The sequence below is a fragment of the Salvia hispanica genome, chromosome 6 (assembly GCF_029641045.1).
Source record: "Salvia hispanica isolate PSC_SH4W2 chromosome 6, Shi_PSC_v1, whole genome shotgun sequence".
Taxonomy (NCBI): domain Eukaryota; kingdom Viridiplantae; phylum Streptophyta; class Magnoliopsida; order Lamiales; family Lamiaceae; genus Salvia; species Salvia hispanica.
This window is the reverse complement of record NC_142697.1, coordinates 42837373-42858612: the sequence shown is the minus strand read 5'-3', so window position 1 is coordinate 42858612 and position 21240 is coordinate 42837373. Positions and strand designations below refer to the sequence as shown.

General features: G+C 35.6%; 2 protein-coding genes, 1 long non-coding RNA gene and 1 other non-coding gene across 5 annotated transcripts; all 4 read right to left on the bottom strand.

Annotated features, from left to right (window-relative positions):
* Nucleotides 1–5368: 5368 nt before the first annotated feature.
* Nucleotides 5369–5440, bottom strand: TRNAP-UGG (transfer RNA proline (anticodon UGG)). The gene has a single exon. It is a non-coding gene; the product is annotated as a tRNA-Pro (tRNA).
* Nucleotides 5441–5566: 126 nt separating this feature from the next.
* LOC125208282 (uncharacterized) lies at nt 5567–7886 on the bottom strand. 2 transcript variants are annotated; one of them, XR_007174083.2, is made up of 4 exons: nt 7665–7886; nt 6870–6921; nt 6256–6386; nt 5567–6009 (listed from the first exon to the last, which is right to left on the bottom strand). It is a non-coding gene; the product is annotated as an uncharacterized LOC125208282 (long non-coding RNA). The 2 variants fall into 2 exon arrangements; XR_007174082.2 differs by having other exon boundaries at nt 6298–6386.
* Nucleotides 7887–13964: 6078 nt separating this feature from the next.
* On the bottom strand, nt 13965–15269 carry LOC125206880 (uncharacterized). Its single transcript, XM_089061623.1, has 3 exons — nt 14904–15269; nt 14718–14846; nt 13965–14390 (listed from the first exon to the last, which is right to left on the bottom strand). Exons 1-3 carry the CDS (start codon nt 15267–15269, stop codon nt 13965–13967), a joined length of 921 nt encoding a protein of 306 aa, XP_088917749.1.
* A 2522-nt stretch (nt 15270–17791) lies between these two features.
* On the bottom strand, nt 17792–20962 carry LOC125207748 (MYB-like transcription factor EOBII). The gene is made up of 3 exons (XM_048107224.2): nt 20738–20962; nt 20459–20588; nt 17792–18390 (listed from the first exon to the last, which is right to left on the bottom strand). Exons 1-3 carry the CDS (start codon nt 20871–20873, stop codon nt 18075–18077), a joined length of 582 nt encoding a protein of 193 aa, XP_047963181.1. The 5' UTR covers nt 20874–20962; the 3' UTR covers nt 17792–18074.
* Nucleotides 20963–21240: the final 278 nt, after the last annotated feature.

Genomic DNA, 21240 nt, shown 5'->3' with positions numbered 1-21240 from the left:
CTTTTTATAGAGTCTTTCCCATGGAAATGATGTGCTTCGAGTCGCCGATGCTGTGCTGCGTATTTTAGTCACTCATTTCAATCGCGGGAGTGAGGAGACTGGATTCTACTCGCTTTAATTGGAGAGTTACTGCTGATGTGGAAGCTGGAGGAAGCGCGTGCTATTAACATCGACTTTGTTGAGATTGGGTTTGATGAATGGAGTTTAAATGTTGTAACTGACAGCTGGCGGTCTGGCGTTTTGGTTGTGTTGAGTTTTCGTTATGCAAGTGACCGGACCTTCCGACGTAGCAGGTTTCAGGGTGAAATTGGATTTATTTTTAGTATTTTAAATTTTTTTTGTAATATATAAATTTTAAATTACTAGTACCCGATATTAAAACTAGGTGCAACAATCGTTAAAAAGATTCTTACATTTTAAAATGGACAGATCGATACCGGTGCAGGTGCGATTGTCGATACATTCGAGGTAATACCCGGTATTTATTGGGCATTTAATTTCCAGATATGACTCTTCTGTTAATATAATAAAAAAAATTAAAATTGTAATTAGACGGAAAATTTATTATTTTTATTATTTACACTTTATTATAAGATGTAAATTATATAGAACTAGTGCTTGGTATTAAAACTAAGTGCAAAAATTATTAAAAAGGACTCTCACATTTTAAATTTGACAGGTCCATATCGGTGTAGGTCAATTCCAGTGTAGATGCGATTGTCGATGCATTCGTGTTAGTAACTGATATTTATTAGGCGTTTAATTTCCAGTTATGACTCATTTGTTAAAAGGAAATAATTATAATTATAAAGAATATTTAATTTGATTCTAAATTTTTTAATCATGAGCTGGTATTTTCAGAATAATTAGATGAACGACTGTTATTCTTATTATTATTAATTTATTATTAGTACTCAGTGTTAAAACTAAGTACAAAAATTGTTAAAAAGATACTCACATTTTGAAATTGAAAGGTCGATACTGGTGTAGGTTAATACCGGTGCAGGTGCGATTGGCGATATATTCGAGGTGATACATGATTTTTATTGGATATTTAATTTCGAGATATGATTCATCTGGTAATGAGATAAAAAGATAATCGCAATTATAATGGGAAAGAATATTTATTTTTATATCAACAAAAATCGCTTTGGGTCAGTCATGAATAATTAAAAGCATTTGGGATATCTGTTTTACAAAAAGGATGATGGTTGGATCAGGATGAATAACTTTGTTAGAATAGGGGCATCGACATCGGCGTGCTCAGACATTGAAGTACGGCGGTGCCGGAGTAATTTATCTTCTTTTTTTTTTTTTCATTTTATAGTCCCTTAGTCTCTTCATAGTATATCGATACATTTCTTTTGGGTACAAGATTTAAGAAAATTGTATTAAGTGGATTAAGGGAATAACGAATAAAGTAGATAGATAAAAAGATAATAAAGTAAGGAGGAGAGTTTAAGTAAAAGTAAGAGTAAAAGTAAAGTAAAAGAGAGGAGATGTAAACTGTACTCGTATTTCACAATACTAGTACAAAATCATGCATAAAAAATGTGAAAAAGATTCTCTGATTTAATATTGATAGGTTGATATTGATGTAGGTCGTCGATATCATTGTAAGTGTGATTGTCGATACATTCGAGGTAGTATGAAATAATTATTACGTGTTTAATTTACAGATATGGCTTATCTATTACTATGAGATAAACAAATAGTACTATAATTAATTTATAACATAATGAATATTTTTTTTATCAACAAAAACCTCATTGCGTGAGTATCTCTACTGCGTGAACGCTCTGGCCTATAGTTTTTTTTATACCACTTACTTAGTAAATAGTACTATAAATTTTATATTTTTGAATATAAGAATTTTGTATAGTAAGGATGTGAGAAAAAATTTAAAAAGATTTTCAGATGTCGATATAGGTCGATAATCGATTAATTCGAAATAGAATCCAATTTCATATAAAATACACTGATTGATAAGATTGAATTGATTATGATTCCATCCACTAATATAAAATAATAAATGGCCTCGCACTTTAATAGATAGGTAGTTACTTGTATAGGTCGATAGTCGATTAATTAGAAATAGAATAAAATTTACGTTTAATAAGATTAAATTGATTATGATCTCATTCATTAATATAGAAAAATAAAAGGTAATAATAGTAATTTTCTTTTATTTTTTTTATCAACACAAACTTTATTGCGTCAATTCAAATGAATAATAAAGCACTTGGGGCATCTATAGAGTATACATTTAAGCATAATTGTTGGATAAGTAACTTTGTTAAAGTTTGGGGGCATGGGCATTGGGCACTTTGCAAAGACGTGCTCAACCAGTGGGGCACAAGTGCACATCGTTGTCGACTGTTGAGCTTGCTCGTGTTACACTGAATTACATTCTCTAGCAATCCTCTCCACTGATATATTGCTATCAAGTCATGAGACGCTACATATAACACTTCTTAAAAGAATTATTAATATGAAAATAAATTATTAATAAAAATAACAATTTAAATTGTTTACAAATTCAAACCAATTATATTTCCCCTTTTTCTTTTATTATTCTTATCCCAATTTCCACTACAATTATTTAATTTGTTTTATTTGAATTGTTTGTACTTTTTATTTGAATTATGTGAATTTTATACCTACTATACACCTTAGTACTTAGTTTTTAATTATTTTTAAAAATCAATAATTTTGATATTTATAAATTATTTTTTATTTACCACGTGGATACTGCTAGAAAAGCATCCAATTAGTATAGTAATGGGAGGGTTACCTATTTTCAAGGGAAACTATAGTAGTTAGCAAAAACTAATTTATAAAGCCATACGCAATTATTCACTGGAATAGTAATTTATAAGTTTTATAGTCCAAGTCACGCGACTAGCTGCCGCAACCTTGCCTTCTTTGCGAAGTGCCATGTAAATTAACACAAATTGCTTAAACAAAAGATTAATGTTAACAAATTAAAAAGATTCTCGCAGTTATATAAATAAAAAAATAAATTATAGCTTAAACAAAAGATCAATGTTAACAAATTAAAAAATTCTTGCACTTATATAGACAAAAAGATAAATTAATGTTCGTGCATCGCACGTCGCACGAGTATGTGAAAACAAACAGGTATGTGTAATTAGATGTATTGTAATAGTTATATGTATATCTAAATGTGTTGTAATATATAAATTACAAATTAATATGAGTAAATCATGCTCATAAAATGTGAACGTTTAATTTCTAGATAATACAAAATATTTATTGAACGTTTAATTTCTAGATACAACGCATCTGTTAGTATGAAATAAAAAATAACCAAATTATAATTGCATATAATATTTCTTCTTATACAAAAAAACTACACTCTAAAAACATGAAAAAGATTCTCGCACTTATATAGACATGGAATAAATTAATGTTCGTGCAATGCATGAACATGTGGGAACAAAAATGTACTTATAATTAGATGTGTTGTCATAGTTGGATGTATAATTATTAATATGTTTGTAAATCATGAGCAAAAAAATGTGAAATTGTTTTTTCATATTGAAAATCGACAAGTAGATACCTAAATAGTTGCATAGTCGATTAATACAAAATAGAATCTAATTTCCGTATATAGTGCAGTGATTGATAAGGTTGAATTGATTATGATCTCATCTACTACAAAATAGTAAAAGGTCTGGCATTTAAATAGACAGGTAGATACATGTATAGGTCGATTCGATTGTTAATTGTCGATTAATTCGAAATAGAATTTATTTTCCGCGTTTAATACAATGATTGATAAGGTTGAATTGATTATGATCTCATCCATATATATAAAATAGTAAAAGGTATTAATAGTGATTTTTAGAATTTTTTTTTATCAATATGTGAATTCTAAATTAATACTATATAAATAGCCAGTTAAAAAGCATGCGCATAAAATGTAAAAAAATATCTCGCATTTAATATTGATAGGTCGATACTGGTATAGGTATGATTATCGACACATTCGAGGTAGTATATGATAGATATTGCCCGTTTAATTTCTAATTATGACCCATCTACTAATATGAAATAAAATGTTATCAAAATTATAATTGTATAGAATATTAATTTTTATATAAAAAATATGCGCTAAAAAATTGAAAAATATTCTCGCATTTATATGCACAGGAAATAAATTAATAGGCCGTGCATTGCACGGGTAGATGAAAACAAAAAGGTGTGTATAATTTCAAGTGTGTTTTAATAGCATAAAATTGTAGAAAATTGCATGTTAAAAAACGCCATACATACATAATTTTGTAATGGAGGTGGACTATTTCAATTTGTTTCGTACCTCGTTAGCGCTGAGATTTATGATTCCCTAAATTGTTAATTGAAAGATTAAAAAGAGTCATAATTATTTCGGGCAATAATTATGATCATATCTCAAACATCTAATAAGTCAATATTCGTCGAATAGTTATCAATATTTGGTCTTATCTACACTTGTCTCTAATGAATTACTCTAGCATGTTACCTATTCCTAAGTCAGACTATGTTAACAACTACATCGATTTATGATAACTTGACGAATGAAGTGATCTTTGTATACAACAACACATCTTTCAAATTTTCGTTCACCAACCACTGAAACATTTCTCAAGATTTGTGGATTAATATTTTGAGTCAACTACGCAAATGGTCCCTGAACTATGCGCTTCGCACGTAATTGGTCCCTGAACTTAAAAAATATTACGGGTAGCCCCTGAACTAAGGTGTAATCACATTTACGATACTTTTTCACTATTCATCACAATTTTGCACAAAAAATGCCCCCAAGGCATGAAGGGCTTTTTAGGTGCAAAAATGCACTGCATGCAATGGGGGCATTTTTAGTGCAAAATTGTGAAAAAATACCATAAATATGATTACACCTTAGTTTAGGGACTACTCATAATATTTTTAAAGTTTGGATACCATTTACATGCGAAACGCATAGTTCAAGGACCATTTGAGTAGTTCGTTTTTTCAATTATAACTATTTTGAAGTTATACACTGTATCATTCTATCGACTGATTTGCGACTTGATGACTATCCGAAGTTAATCACCATTTCAAACCATCCAATTTACCAAAATTAATTTTCCAAAAATATAAAAATTTGGGAAAAAGGGGCGTTCCGTCTTTCCTAAGTTAATCACCATTTCAAACCATCCAATTTACTAAAATTAATCCAATTTACCAAAATTAATTTTCCAAAAATATAAAAATTTGGGAAAAAGGGGCGTTCCGTCTTTCCTAAGTTAATCACCATTTCAAACCATCCAATTTACTAAAATTAAATTTCCGAAAATTCAAAATTATAAAAATTTGGGAAAAAGGGGCGTTCCGAGAATTGAACTCGGGACCTCTCGCACCCAAAGCGAGAATCATACCACTAGACCAAACGCCCATCTTGATGAATTGTTACTTATCAAAGCACATAGATTTACAAAAAAGAGCCATTCTAGAACTAGAACTTACATCATTAAAGCAATGGTTCCTTCATGATCTGTAAAAGGTGTTTCACACAAGGTCATACAAATCGAAATTGGGTTTACAACTTGAATGTATGACCATAATTTAAGAGTAACTGAACTCCAATTTTTCGACAATACATTCTCGCGAGTTCTTGAACAACCAAAGGCAAAATGAACACATTAGTACATTACATGAAATGAACTATGATATATTATCTTATGGTTTCTCCTTTTTGCAGTTAGCAATATCTTCCACTTCACATAATCAAATCAACAAAACTGAAGTCTAGTTCCAAGAATCAACTCAATACCTGAAGAAGTACAGTTGATGAGTAAATAGTACTGAATCCAACAATCGTATACTCCACATCACATGTTTACGAATCTCCAAACTAAATCAAAAGCAAACAAACGGATTGAATTCCTCAGGAAGGGTCTCAAACTCAACTTCTTATATAATAATGAGCACACAAGCTACCAGGTTCTTGGCCGCAATCAAGACCTAAGATGGGTTAACAAGTAATAAATCAACACATTCCAAAAATACATAAGTTTATATGCATAGTCATATAGCCAGTAATAATTATTACAACGATACTTATGCTCATTTTATCGTGAAATATATCATGAGTTACATTGATTTATGAACAGATCTGATCCACGAATTTGAGATCAAAGAATTTGACCAAAAATTAAGTTAAAAACACATAAGATTGCATAAAAAAACTTTAGAGGTGCTTTATCTAACCCAAGTTGCTCCACAATAACCAGTATGCTAACATGGATTTACCATGTTCCTTGTACCCTCGTGGAGTCAGCCTTTAGCCATTGGTAGTTTGGTACCCACACACCAGTGAAATGAAGGAACGCGTGCTTGAGCTGAATATAACAAACAGGGCAGAGAGAAAACCAGTCAAAACAAAAAGTCAAAATTTCAGTTGTATAGAATCAATAAGAATTGAGAACAACATCATGTATATACAGATATAGAATGACACTGGAACACACATATACTGCAAAAAGGGGTCAATACATTAACACATCCTTTCTACAACTGGAATTTTTTATTCCGCAGGGAAACTCTGCTGGTGGGAGTAACAATAAACTATCAACTATAAACTTGAAACTGTAAAGGGCATATTTTAATCAACTATCAACGATATACTTGAAACCGTAAAGGGCGTATTTGAAATCTAACAAAACTAATCATGGTGGACATTATGGAGATGAAACAAAATCCCAACTATACAGCAGAGGCAGTTTGTGTAATCATATTTAACTTTACTAATTCACACCTTCTGCTTAGAAGGCTTCCCAGTGCTGGCAGAGCATGCAAGAAATGGTTGACAAGGAAATCAATACCTTGAGGAAGTAAATATCCTTTGCTTAATGCAGGCCTTTCATAGGGTACAACCTGCAAAGGATGATCACGTGCATATAATCAAAGAACAATAACGAAATCGGAAATACTAACATTTTGTCATCAGCCAAACTTCACCTTGCACATAATATGAGTACATCAATTTTAACAAAGCATGCTGCCCCTTCTCAAACTGATAAAATTCGTAAGAAAATCTCATGATCCAATTCTATGTATAATAATAAGCTTATGAAAGAGGACGAAGAGTTTGATGAGAAAATGAAGAATTGCTTATGACCATAGTTTCACAATGCTACAGACCACAGAGTCCTAAACAGCATATAGATAAATGCGTAGAGTGAACTGGATACTCTGCCATCAAATCCAACCGTCTTCTTTTTCGTTCTATGCACCTTTGCGTAACTCAGAGAGCTATATGTGTTGAAGAAGCTGTTGAATGGTATAGGAATTCTTTGATGCTGTTCTAGGGTACACAAGTTATGGCTATGTTGTGATGCAATGATTTATGAAGTAAAAACCATGACAATAGCAAATAATCATCCTAATTCCTAAGGAAAACACAATTATTTACAAAGCTCAAGCACCTTCAAGTGTAACTAATCGGACTCAACGCAATCAACTGCAAATCATAATTGAACTTGTAAATGCAAAACCACCAGTAACACACACATTTAATACAGTAAAAAAATTACCATCACTCGCGAACTACATAAAAAAAACAGCATCACACATTTTTATAAACATAAATGCATACATATTAGAGAGAGGGGAATTACCTGTTTCTTCAGTTTTCTCACAAATTAACCGACGCCGACGCCGACGCCGACACTCACCGCAGAGAATCAAGTACAAAAACGTTCTCGCCATCCGCCGCCGAACACTATTGATCCTCGCGATGTCGATGTTATAGACGGAGTAACCAGTAGAATACGTCCCTCCCTGTCTTTCTTCCGAGTTGAGTCAGCGCTCTTGACTCGTCAAACTCGCCCTTTTTAATGTGTTTTTTTCAAGTACAGCAGTTGCTAAAAAAAAAAAATTCCGGCTAACAAAAACATTTAATTTTATGTGATTAATACTCCAACTATTTATACTAAACTCAAATCTATTTATACTCAACTCAATCCCCATTTTAGTGTATATCATACTAAATATAATTTTATCTCCAACCATTTACATTAAACTCAGACTTAAAAAGAATACTACATTATGCCTTTTTTTTAGTAGTACAAAATTAGAAAAGTTTTACTCACTCTGTTTTTTAAAAATATGGAGGTTTGAAACATAGATTTTAATGCACAATTTGTTAAAGTAAGAGAGAAGATGTGATAAATTGGTAAAGTAAGAGAAAGAGATAAAAAAAGTAAAGGAATTAATGTTAGTGGATCATGGGGTCCACTTTAAGTTGTTAATTGTGGTGGTATAAGTGGTAAATAAATTGATGTATAATAGTGTAAAGATTTTTTAAAATAGAAAATTTGAAAGTTGCTATTTTTAAAGAATGTGATAAAATGGAAATAGTTGCTATTTTAAAAAACGGAGGGAGTATTTTGGTTGAATGACCTAAAAATAGTACTATTTCTCTATTCAAAAATAAAAAATGAAATTAATTTTCTAATATCAATAAAGCTAATTATCTATCTCATTTTAGATTTTATTGTATTGTTAGAGATGGTCTTACAAGTTAAAACTATTTGTTGATAAAAAAAAAGGTGTCGATTTCTGGTAACATCATTTTCTAAAGTTATAGTTTCATATCTTTATTTATTGAATGCATTAAGGCCATCTCCAACCATTTACACCAAACTCAAACCCAATTTTGAGTATGTGTCAACACCAAAAGTAATTTTACTCCAATCATTTACACCAAACTCAAACCCAAAAGAATATTCTACATTCTCCTACTTTTTATACTTTTTCAATTATACTCACATACTTATTTAAATCACATATCAAACCCACAATACTTTTTCAATAACTTATTTATATTAAAAAATTAAATTAATTTTCTTATTAATAGTATTAAATATACTTTACATTAAAAAACTTACACTAATTTGAAATGTTCTTAATTTTAAATAATTAATGAATCTCACTTGACTATAAATAATTTTAAATAACGAATGCCAAGCCAAAAGAAATAATGCATTCCATTGCAACATTACTACCAAACCAAAGAAACAAGTATTCCAGTAGCATGCTTTCTTGCTGCTTAGAAAGACAACGTATTCTTTTTCATATATGGAGTGATTTGCACATCTTAAAATTTTTTGCAGTAGATACCCAAATTTGGTGTTCTACTCTAAATTTGGTGTTATCACATAGAAAAACCCAAAAATGGGTTTGGGTTTAGAGTATGATTGGAAATGTTTTTTACACTAAAAATGGGATATGGTGTATGGTTGGAGATGGTCTAATACTTTAGAATATATGTTTAGCTCAGTCAGTACTCAATACTCATTAGTGTTTGAAAGTAGCTTCTATGCTATATATAGTTCTATCAAATTCTGAACTTTATTTACCTGCTAATTATTAGGTAAAATTCAATAAACTCTATACTGTGTGTGGTTGAATTTTGATGATGTCGACATAATTTTAACTCGTGATTTTTCGCATAATGTCCATTTTACCATCTTAGTTCTAGAACATCTACGAAGAAAAGTGACATGAAAGTTGTGTGTAGTTGCATATCAACCCAATTTTCTTATATAAGAGACTTAGTTAAGATAGCAACTTGGTCACGCAGGTTTGTGTTAAAATGACAACACCTCTTAAAGTGACACCATAACACCATATATTACAACAATATTATAAACGTTACACATCAATCTATAGATTGCTATATAGTGTGTCAGATATTGCTGGTCAAAAAAAATTGTTGTATAGTGTATACGATATTGTTGGCCGTCTTTTTTAGGTTTTTATTTTTTGGCCACGTGACAACTTATTATTCGTCTATATGTATAAATGATTGGCTAGGAATGGTGGTACGGTGTTATTTTAAGAGATGATGGTATCCTATCACTCTCCTAATCACACATTATACATTTATTTAATAAGGATATCGACATGCTAAAGTTTCATAAAAAGTTATCAAATTATAATGTCGGTTCAAGATAGAGAGTGAAGTGTAAGTGATTGCCGAATTGACTTGTCCATACAACCAATTTATGCAATCTCAATCAACCTACAAAAATGGAGTGAGATTTTTTGGTGGAAATTTTGATCAACAAGTCTATGCAACCAAATTTTGTACAACCAAAATTTAGTTTATTTAAGTAAAAATGTAATTTATTTATGCATTTAATTAAAAAGTATAAACATATATATAGTATAGGGAATGAGCATAATATTATGGTATTTGTCTATAATTTTTTAAATTTTTTGAATCATAAAATATAATTAATGCATACTTTAATACAAATTTTAAAAATAATAGAGAAATAATTCAAATATAAAAATAAAAAATTGAAAATGAGGCCAAAGACTAATAAATTAGTTTTAATTTGTTAACTAACTATATCTATTATTTTAATATTTAATTAACACATCAAAATTACTAATATAATGTTGTTTTGGTTGTACAAAATTTGGTTATTTATCATTGCTCAATTTTGATTTCGACTTTATAGTACAAAATCATTGAAAAAGATATAAATGAAAGCGATGTCACCTCATACTTGTAATAAATTGAATCACTAACAACCACTGATAGTACTACATTATTACATACACATCAAATCCATCTTGTCACAATTTATTAAACTGATTCGTATAAAATCCATCTTAATTATGAATATTAAAAACAACAATTCCATACTTTTTACACTTCATCAAGTGCCACTAATATGAGTACATTCGAGTCTGAATTATTCAAAGACACGCAGATTTGAGTAAAAATGGTTGATGTATTGTGAGATGAGAAAGAGTCTCACTTAAAATAAGGGTTTGCAGTGATTAAATAATACTCCCTTCGTTCTATAAAAGATGTCATATTTAGTTTGTCCCGCTAAAGATATCACGCTTTCATTTTTTTTAAAAGTTCTCTCTTACAATAATATAAATATTATATTTTCTCTTTCCACCTAACACAAAAAATAAAACCTCCTAAAATCTCGTGTCGTTCCACAAATTTGACATCTTTTATAGGACGGAGAGAGTACTCCGATTAAGAAAGTGATAGAGTCATATGACTCATATCGTAGAAAAGGACAAAATGTCATTATTTTGATGATAATATATTAAGTGGGGAGCGCTAGGGCGCATCCTTAATTAGAGTGCTAACGTACATCCAACCGCGTGCTGCCATGTGGCACGAAAAATGCAATATTGTATATATAAAAATGCAATACACATTTGTGAAGTTGTTCATGCATTTCCGCATATTGCATTTTAGTTATAGGAAAATTGCATTTTTTATAGTTAAGTTTTGCATTTTCACATAATTGCATTTTATATTGTTAAGTTTTGCATTTTCACATATATAAATGCAATCCGTATAGATAAAAAATGCAAATTAAACAGTCAATATTGAAAATGCAAAACTCAACAATACAAAATGCAATCTTCATATAACAAAAATGCAATATGTCGAAATTCATATTGCATTTTTCTGTATATAATATTGCATTTTTCGTGCCACGTGGCAGCACGTGATTGGATGTACGCTAGCACTTTAAAATTAGTTAGCTATTAGAGCATCTCCAGTGGTAATAGGCCAGCCATAGCCCAGCCATTCCCTCCCCTGCCACGTCAGCAGCACTCCTGCCACATCAGATTTAGGCCAGCCATAGCCCAGCCATAGGCCAGCCGCAAAAAAACAATTCAAAAAATACTGCATTTACGGAATTAAAATTACGATTACATTACGGAATTCAATTTACGACACATATACGGGAAATTAATTCATTTCATTCAAAAAAAAGTACAAAGTTTCAAAAAAAAAAATTACATGAATTTTGGTAAAAAAAAGGGGCTTCCACACACGAGCCCCGCTACTATCTACTCCTCGTCGTCGTCGCCGCCGCCATCGCCGTCGCCGCCGTCATCGCCGCCGCTGCCGCCACCCGTGGTATCCGAGTCCACGTCGGTACCCCCCAACCGCTCCCTGGCGAGTGCCAAATCAGCCCGTATGCTATCGAGCAACTCCTTCAGAAACATCTTCTCCGTGGGGTCAGTGGCGGCCCTCCACTCCTGCAAGACCTTGAACATCTGATCCCGCGTATGGTTACGCGAATGGAGAGCGTACTCGAGTGGGGCGGGGGGGAGGGCGGATGAGACCTCACGGGGCGATAGGGGAGATGCTCCCCTCGCAGCCCGTTTCGCCCGCCTTCGTCCAATCGGGCGAGGGCGACCGGTAAACGAAGGAGGGGATGGACGCTCCTGAGCATCCGGGGGGAGGTCGTGGGATCCGGCGCTGCTGCCGCTGTAGTCGCCGGAATAGTTCAGTCGCTGCTTCTTCGGCCACCCAGCGTCGCACCCCGCCCGGAACTTCTCGGAGTCCTTCAGTAACAAGAAGCACTCCCAGAAGGTGAACTCCTTATACGTCCCCGGCAGGGGGAACTCACCCTCGGCTATCCTCCGGGCGTCGTCCTCGTTCTGCCCACTACCAAGCTGACGGAGGGCGTTGGCGTACAAATTCGCAAAACGGCCAACCGCGGCCCTGATGCGCCCCCACCCCTTCCGGACCTCCTCATTGCTGAAGTCCTTCCCGTGCGGGCAGTGATGCCTATAGCAAGCTCTGATCTTCGCCCACATGTTGACGACCCGCTGCTCGTTCGACACCAGCGGATCGTCACACACCTCCAACCACCCCTTGGCCACCCCGACGTACTCGTCCTCCATCCACTTCCTCCGTGTGGAGGTGTCATCAGCGGCGGGCTGCGACGACTCGCCGGCCGCCTTGGCCTTCCCCTTCTTCTTCGGCGCGGGCCGACGCGCTGGAACGGGGGAAGCCGGATCCCCGAGATCGATCCCCAACTCCTGTAATGAGAAAGTCTCATTCCCATTGAACTGCGTCTGCACCGGGGACGACGTGTGAGACGCAGCCGTCAAAAAATCGAGGGAGGGACGATATACCGTGTCCCCTCCCAGCATCCCCCCTGCATCCCTGGATGCATACCGTGCTGCATCCCCCCCTGCAGCCCCATCATCTGCTGCTGGAGCATCATCTGCTGCTGAAGCAGCATCTGCTGCATTTGGGGCATCCCCCCCCACCCGGGCACTGACTGCCCACCGCTCCCCTGCCCCCCGCCCGGCATCCCCCACGGCATACCCCCCGGCATACCCCCCTGCATCCCCCCCCCGGCGCACCGCCCATCATCCCCATCATCTGCGGCCAAGGGACGTTCCACCCCGGGCCCATCTGCCCCGATCCAGATCCCACAGGTGTCGTGGGGGTCTGAGATCCACTCGTCACTGGACTAGACTCGTTGTTGTGATCCATCGCTCGATGATGCTCTTGTACAGAAAGTTAGAGAGATAGAAAACTCGTTAAAACAAGTGGTGCAAATGAAAATGAAACTAAAATCGCGTTTATATAGGTTTTTAAAAAAAACAAAAAAAAAATTCGAAAATAGGCGCTGGCCGATCGCTAGCCGATCGGGCCGCCACAATGGCGGCTAGCCGATCGGCCAGCGCATCGGCCAGCGCCTCCCGATCGGCCAGCCCTAGCCGATCGTCTAGCCGATTTGCCGCTCGCCGGCCCCAATGGTTCGGCTAGCCGACCGGCTAGCGCGACGAATCGGCTAGCCGGTGGCTAGCCGACCACTGGAGATGCTCTTAGGGTGTCCACAATGGTGGCCCTCTTGGGCATGCCCAAGCCACCATTTATTGGGCATGCCCAACAAACTTGGCCCTTGCCCTCAAAACTTGGCCACCACAATGGTGGCCCTCCGGGCCACCAATTAAAATTATTTTCTTAACTTTTTTGATATATTTTAATTTAGCTAGAATAAAATTATAACAAAACAAAATTAAACTAAACAAAATTATAACAAATTTTTCGTTGTATTATAATAAAAGGGAAAATTACACAACGAAAATTTTCGATACAACGCGAACAACAAAGAGAACCCCTATCACGCTGCGCCCCCTCCTCTACGGTTCCAGACCTCTTCAACCAAATCAGCCTGCAGTGTTGAATGTGATATTTCACTCCGCATATCGGTGAAGCGCTGAATCAAGTATTCATTACTGCGTGGTACACCCATCTGTAGAGGAGGGGTTGCAATACCGTGACTTGTGCTAGCACCATCTTCCGGTGCCCAACGCTCTGCAGTAAAGCCTTCTTCTTCTATTATCATATTGTGCAGTATGATGCACGCAGTCATGATGTCCGCGACATCATCTTCGTGCCATTGTCGAACCGGACACCGTAAAATGGCCCATCGCGATTGGAGGACTCCGAAAGCCCGCTCAACATCCTTCCTAGCACCCTCTTGTTTTTTGGCAAAATAGGTCTGCTTCGGCCCAACGGGATGTCGGATCGTCTTGAGAAACACGGGCTAGCGAGGGTATATTCCATCGGCCAAATAGTATGCCTTGTTGTATTGCGTGCCATTGGCCATGAAGCTGATTTGCGGACCCTTACCCCGGGACTCATCATTGAAGAGATGCGATGATTGTAGAACGTTGATGTCGTTGTTCGACCCATCGACACCAAAATACGCATGCCAGATTCGCAAGCGGTAGTCAGCAACGACTTCAAGAATCATTGTGGGATGTCGCCCTTTGAAACCAGAAGTGAACTGCCCCTTCCAAGCCACCGGGCAGTTCCTCCACTCCCAGTGCATGCAATCGATGCTGCCCATCATGCCCGGAAAATGATGCACTGCCCCGTGCATATTTATCAGTCTCTGGCATTCCTCGGCCGTCGCTTTCCGTAGGTACTCCCCTTTGAAGAGTTCTTTGATACCCTTGCAAAACTGCCTCAGCGTCTTGAGGGCAGTCGTTTCGCCCATCTGTAGATATTCGTCGAACATGTCAGCAGGCCCGGCATAGGCAAGCTGCCTAATTGCGGCCGTGCACTTCTGATATGTCGACAATCCGGGTCGACCGGTGGCATCATTCCGCAAGGTGAAGCACCTATATCGCTGAGACAAACAATCCGCAATGTGGATGAAGAGTCGTTGCGACATTCTGAATCGCCGACGAAAAATCTCCGGCGTATAACGGGGGTTATCGCCGAAGTAGTCTTCCATCAACCGCTGGTCGGCTCCGACATGGTCACGGTTGATAAACCGGCGACGGTATCTCGGCCGAGGGATGGCCGCCGCCGCCGCCAAAGCCGCCGCCTCCTCGTCGGCTTCAGCTTGCACCGCTGCAACGAGTTCTTCGAACTCCTCATCGACCAAGCGCTGAAAATTTTCATCGTCGAAATTCATGTTTTGAATCTTAAATTGAAATCAAGTGGAAAGAGTAGAATTTGGTTTGGGGTAAAAAAATTGGAGGAGAAGGGATGAATATATAAAAAATTAAAAAAAAAAAAAAAAAAATTCGTTGGGCAGGGCCGCGGCTCTCGGCCCCTGCAGTGGCGGGCCGAGCCGCCTGCCCAAGAGCCTCGGCCTGGCCGAGCGCTCGGCTCTCTCTCGTCCACCCCCCCGAGCCGCGGGCACCTCTTGGCTCAGTAGTGGGGGGCCGCGGGCTGCCCAAGCCCGGGCCGAGAGCCGCGGCTCCCCCACTGTGGACACTCTTAGTACATCCCTATATTAAGTAGTAGTGTTTATATTAAGTATTAACCGTTTATAACTAATGGAGTATTAAGACTTGAAATAAAATATACTCCGTACTCCACTACATAAATATCCATTCGGGCCCACATCCACACAATATTTACTCAATAGGGCCCACTATATAACCCCAAACTGTGAAACCAGATCATGGTATAATTATAATGGGCCGAACTAAAAGCCCAAGATTCAAGCACTCAAACCTTTTCATACATATTTTTAAATAATTAATCACAAACTTAAGATTTGGGCATTTCATATTTCTACAATAAAATGTACTAAGTTGAATTTGTATCTCGTACATTTTCTTATTGTTATATTGGAGTCTTCGCCAATATTTCTCTTGATTATATGATGCTTGTGATTTTTTATTACACATTTGTAGTTTTATTTCCTTTACACATTTGTAATTGGTAAAAGAGTTGTTTTCCATGCAGTTATAGACCCCCATGTGACAGTTACTTATCCTTCACGTGGTGCGTTCCTTTCTTTCAATTTCACACTAAAAACATGTGGGCAAAAAATTTTTGTGGCTGAAGTATTTAGTAGTACTTCTTTCTTTTTCTATTTTTTTTTACAGAAAGACAATTTTCTTAATGGATACATAAAGGCTATAGCATTTAGCTTGCGGGTGAAGAATATTAAAAACAAATTATAAATTTATAAGCAATTAATTGTTTTTCATTGAGCTCTAGAAATTAATATCGAATTAAACTCAGTTCTAAAAATTTATTGCGTCTAAATTTGGTAGTGCGAAAGCCCAAAACGAAATTTCATTGCTTGCGTGACTTGTGCTATTAATTGATGACCGATCAATCTCTTAATATTAGTTTCAAATAAATATTTAAATGTAAAATTAGTTTATTACTCAAGTTGTGTGTGTCTACATACATACACACGTGAAATTCTATTCCCAATTTATTAGTGTTCTTACAGACTTACGCGATAATATTAAAATACTAGATAAACTAAAATAATAATTACTCCCTCCGTCCACGAAAAACAGAGCATATTTGCCATTTTTGGTTGTCCATGAAAAATAGAGCACATCTTAAAGAGGAAAGTTTTCAACAACTTCTCTATTACTTTTTTCCCTTCTCTCCTATTAATTATATCGAACCACATTTCACTAACACTACTTCTCTCTTATTTTTTTTTTCTTCTCTCTTACTAATAATATGGTCTCACATTCCACTAACACTACTTCTCTCTTACTTTTTTATTTTATCTGTTACTTTACCATTTCTACATTAAAACTTGTGTTATTCACAATGTATCACATTTTTTATAGACGGAGAGAGTATATTTTATCAAAAAATAGTAATAAAAATAATAGTAGGTGTGAATAAAAAGGGACCACGTGAAGATTTCTTAAAAAGAGGTAAAGAGTTAGGCAGCAGTCATACTTCAAAATAGATGGCAACGACCATATATAGCCATATATAGAAAGTAGATATTCAATTTTGCCATAAATAGCTATGCCACCTTTCCACGTGCCTATTTCTCCTCATTTCAGTTCGGCAATTATTACCCGCGTGACTCTCTTCACACATTATACACTACGTTATTACACCTTAATACCGACGACAACTCAAAAATCCAAATCTAATGAAATTTTACAGCCTTTATAAACCGGCGTTGGGTCAATCGGCACCAACCCTACCTGAACCCGACATCACACACACATATATACACACGCGTAAATAGCTCTCCTCACACGCACGCGCTTACACACACACATTATCGGATATAAACACAGTCCACAGACCACACATGCAAGACATGTCGACACCTTTAGTTGGAAAAATCGTGTGTAGAATGCACACACAGACACACAGTGAACATCACACAAAGAAATCGTGTTTGAGAAGGAAACCCTAATTGTATATGAAGGATAAGATCGACAAAAAAAGGTCAGCTTTCAAAGTAGATTAAGACAACACGTTAAGGTGGGGAGTTCACTATTAAAGTAAAATCTTATTCAATTGAAAAGCTAGTTAGTTCCAACTTCCAATAGTGACATAGTTATAGAAAACAAAATTTAAATAAGCAAACAAAACTAACCATCAATCGTTATAATAACAGGATTTAATCATTGTTTGGAGATGACTAAGTATGGTAACAAAAGTACTAATTGTCCTAATCTTAAAAAAACAGCACTTTGTCTAATACTCGCATTTAAGTGTGAAAAAAACCCCCCCTTTACTAATCAAATCTCATCATACTTTAATGTACAACATATGTAACCGTTCTTCGTCCTTTAGTATATATTATTATATATATTTAATATAGTATATAAATGCACTTAACTCGATATTTCATCATACCATATTACAAGTCGACCCTTAATTCAAGAACTATATGAAAAAGCAGTAGTATACTAAGGAGGAAATTTAACTACTTTATATACGGAGGCAATCGCAGGGCCCATCATAGGGCGGCTAGTCAACAGAGGCTAACTTAGTCTCCGTTGAGTAACTGTAGGGACCAGAGATCCTCAATACTCCAAAGGTTTTCGTTCGTTTCAGTCGGAAATGGGCCCTGAAAAGACTCCATATTATTGCCATTAAAGGAAGGCGGGGAGTAGGATTCAACTGTATGATCTGCAGGGCATGAACTGGAGACTTGGCTAGTGCTAGCTTGATCGTTGGAGTTCTCCACAGTTTGACCTGTACAATTCTCGGCTTGCTTGATGTGCTTTTGAATTCGAGTCCTCCAATAATTCTTTATCTCATTGTCCGTTCTTCCCGGGAGATGTTTTGCAATTTTTGACCACCTATAATCAAATTGATATTAAGTTGCTACCTAATTAATTTTGGACTATATTATGTACTTTGGAAAGCAAATTTAAAATCCCTTCTATTTCAAATTCATAAGGTGTGAAAAAACAAATAATTTCAACTAAATTAAATCTCTGTCATTTAATTACTAGAAAATTGTCACTATTTCTAACATGTACTCGATCAACTATTAGATATTGACATGCCTTCCTTGACATGTTCTTCACCCAATATAATCTCTTTGTTTTAAAGAATTCTAAAAATATTTTTATGGAGTATATAGTAAAGAAGGGGCCCATTTCTTTTGCTGAGAATGCAATTTTTTGTAGGTATTGAAATAATTAACTATTTATTTTATGATAGTAGTATATGTTCTTTAAAGGTGGTGGGACGGCTATACTATACCACTTACATTGGTATTCCAAGAATGCATTTTGTTGTATGAAAGTAAAGGAAATGAAGCTATAATTTTATTAATATTCTTCTAGCAACACGTGTAAAACGAGCCAAATTAATATGCATCATGGGCCACTTATTAATAGACAATATTTCAATTTTTTTGCATCACAACAAGGATTTTATTGACAAGCCATGTTCTACGGTTGAAATTCATAGTTTGTTGGCATTCCCAATTTATTTAAAGCAATTGTTGAAGGCAAAGTGAAGATTCACTCCAAATTGAAAAATCAAATTATAGGAAAAACAAATACTACCAAGTATTGCATGTGTGTATTAGCACCTCGCTTTCACTCGATACTCTTAGGCATGGTTGAGATCCATTTCCGAAAAATATAATCTTCAATATTCTTTTCTTTCTTTTTCTCTTAAAAATGATTTATTTATTTATTTCGATTCGACGAAAACGAAGAAAGTGTGGTATATCATCATTTGATACTCCCCTCACAGGCCGGTAAGTTTTACTAACATTCACTCACAATCTCTTAGTATTTTTTTTAAAAGAATAAAGTGCAATTTTTTAAAGTTTTCTATTTCGTGGAAATTCTTTTCTAGCATGATTTTAAAGCCTCTCTCTCCATCTCTTATCTCCGGCGGCTTGAAAATTCTTTTTCGCCTTCCATTTTCCACAATCAAGCATTGTATATTTAAGCTTGATTAATAGACATATAATGGCAAAAAATTTGAAATGAACAAAATCAAGGACATGTATATGGGTCCTTTCCATTCCCCCCCCCCCCCCCCCCCCCCTCTCTTACACACAAAAAATATTATCAAACGGTTAGTGGTACTATTTCAGTGGATAATAGCATAATAATTAGGAAATATCCCATTCACCTTAGATGCAAATTTTTATAAAAAAGTGTAAATAAAAATAATTTGGAAGGGGCCCTTTTGTTGGAATAGGACAACAAAATATGGCAGATGTCGATTTCATGATAGTAGGCATCAATTGGTAGCTTCTCTTTCAAGTGATTGGAGTTGTACATGTGATTTCTTCTCCTAATTAATATGGAAAAATTCCATAGCCCCAATCTCTTTGGCTTCACCTCTCAAAACGTGTATCAATTTGCAACCTTCTTTTCCGAACTAACTTATCCCGATAATTTATTTAAATCAAGACCCTTTATAGAAAATAAAAATAAAAACTTTCAAAATGAGTAAATAACTAAAACAACTCATAGTTAAACTTCCATAATTATGGGAATAACAAGGCGGGCCTACCGGATTAGCTGAAGGGTTTAATATCCTCAATAAATATATTATATGTAACGATCAATAAAAGTTGTTTTAGAAAGATATGGGGTTGGGGAATATTATGGTTTCCATAAATTACAAACTCGCATGTTTCTTGAATCTTTTTTGCGGCGAAGTGCTTGATTTCCTCACGTTCATAACTTGGTTGTTTCGTCCTCTTCTCTCTCTCTATCTCTCTATAAAATCTAGTTATATAGTTGTACTACAACTCAAATGAAGCATAATAAAAAAAAAAGACGGAGAACAAAATACTACCACTTTATGTTTCTTTTTAATCTAAAAAAGATTATAAAAATTAAAATACTACCACTTTTAAATATAAACCACACCAGAAAAATAAATAGTACATACCTGTTTCCCCATTTAGCATGCAGCTCCATGATCAGAAGCTGCTCCTCCGGTGTTATATTTCCACGTCGAACATCTGGCCGGAGGTAATTAAGCCACCGGAGACGACAACTTTTTCCAGTGCGCTTCAACCCTATAAAACAACACAAAAAGTAAACAAATTTAGAAAATTTCCATCAAGTATCAAAGTAATTAAAATGGTAGAAGAAAGTTTTATTTTCTCTTATTCTCATTAGGGTTTTCTTTATATATAAATATGTGTGTGTTTTGTGTTTAATTTACCTGCAGATCGAGCGAGGGAGTTCCAAACGCCTTCGCCATGATTTGCAATGTAGTTCATGAGAATAAGATCCTCTTCCATAGTCCATGGGCCTTTCCTCACTTCAACATCTATAGATTTGCATGGTTTCTTATCCATCTTTAGACAGATATTGTGAGAAAGAAAGAGAAAAGAAGAAGAAGAAGAAGAAGAAGAAGAAGAAGAAGAGAGAGAGAGAGAGAGAGAGAGAGAGAGAGAGAGAGAGAGAGAGAGAGAGAGAGAGAGAGAGGTTGATATCTGAAGAAAATAATGGAGGTGATGCTCAATTTATAGAGGCAGTATAAGAGAGATTTTTCCAGTTAAATGAGCTATTAATTGACAACATAATGGAGATCTTTTAAACCTAACTTTGTATCAACATTGGTAATTACTAATTAGGGTCTAAAACATAGTATGGATATCTAGCATGATATTATACTATCATATATGTGTATGTGTAAAATTGTGTGTGTGTATGAAGCTAAAC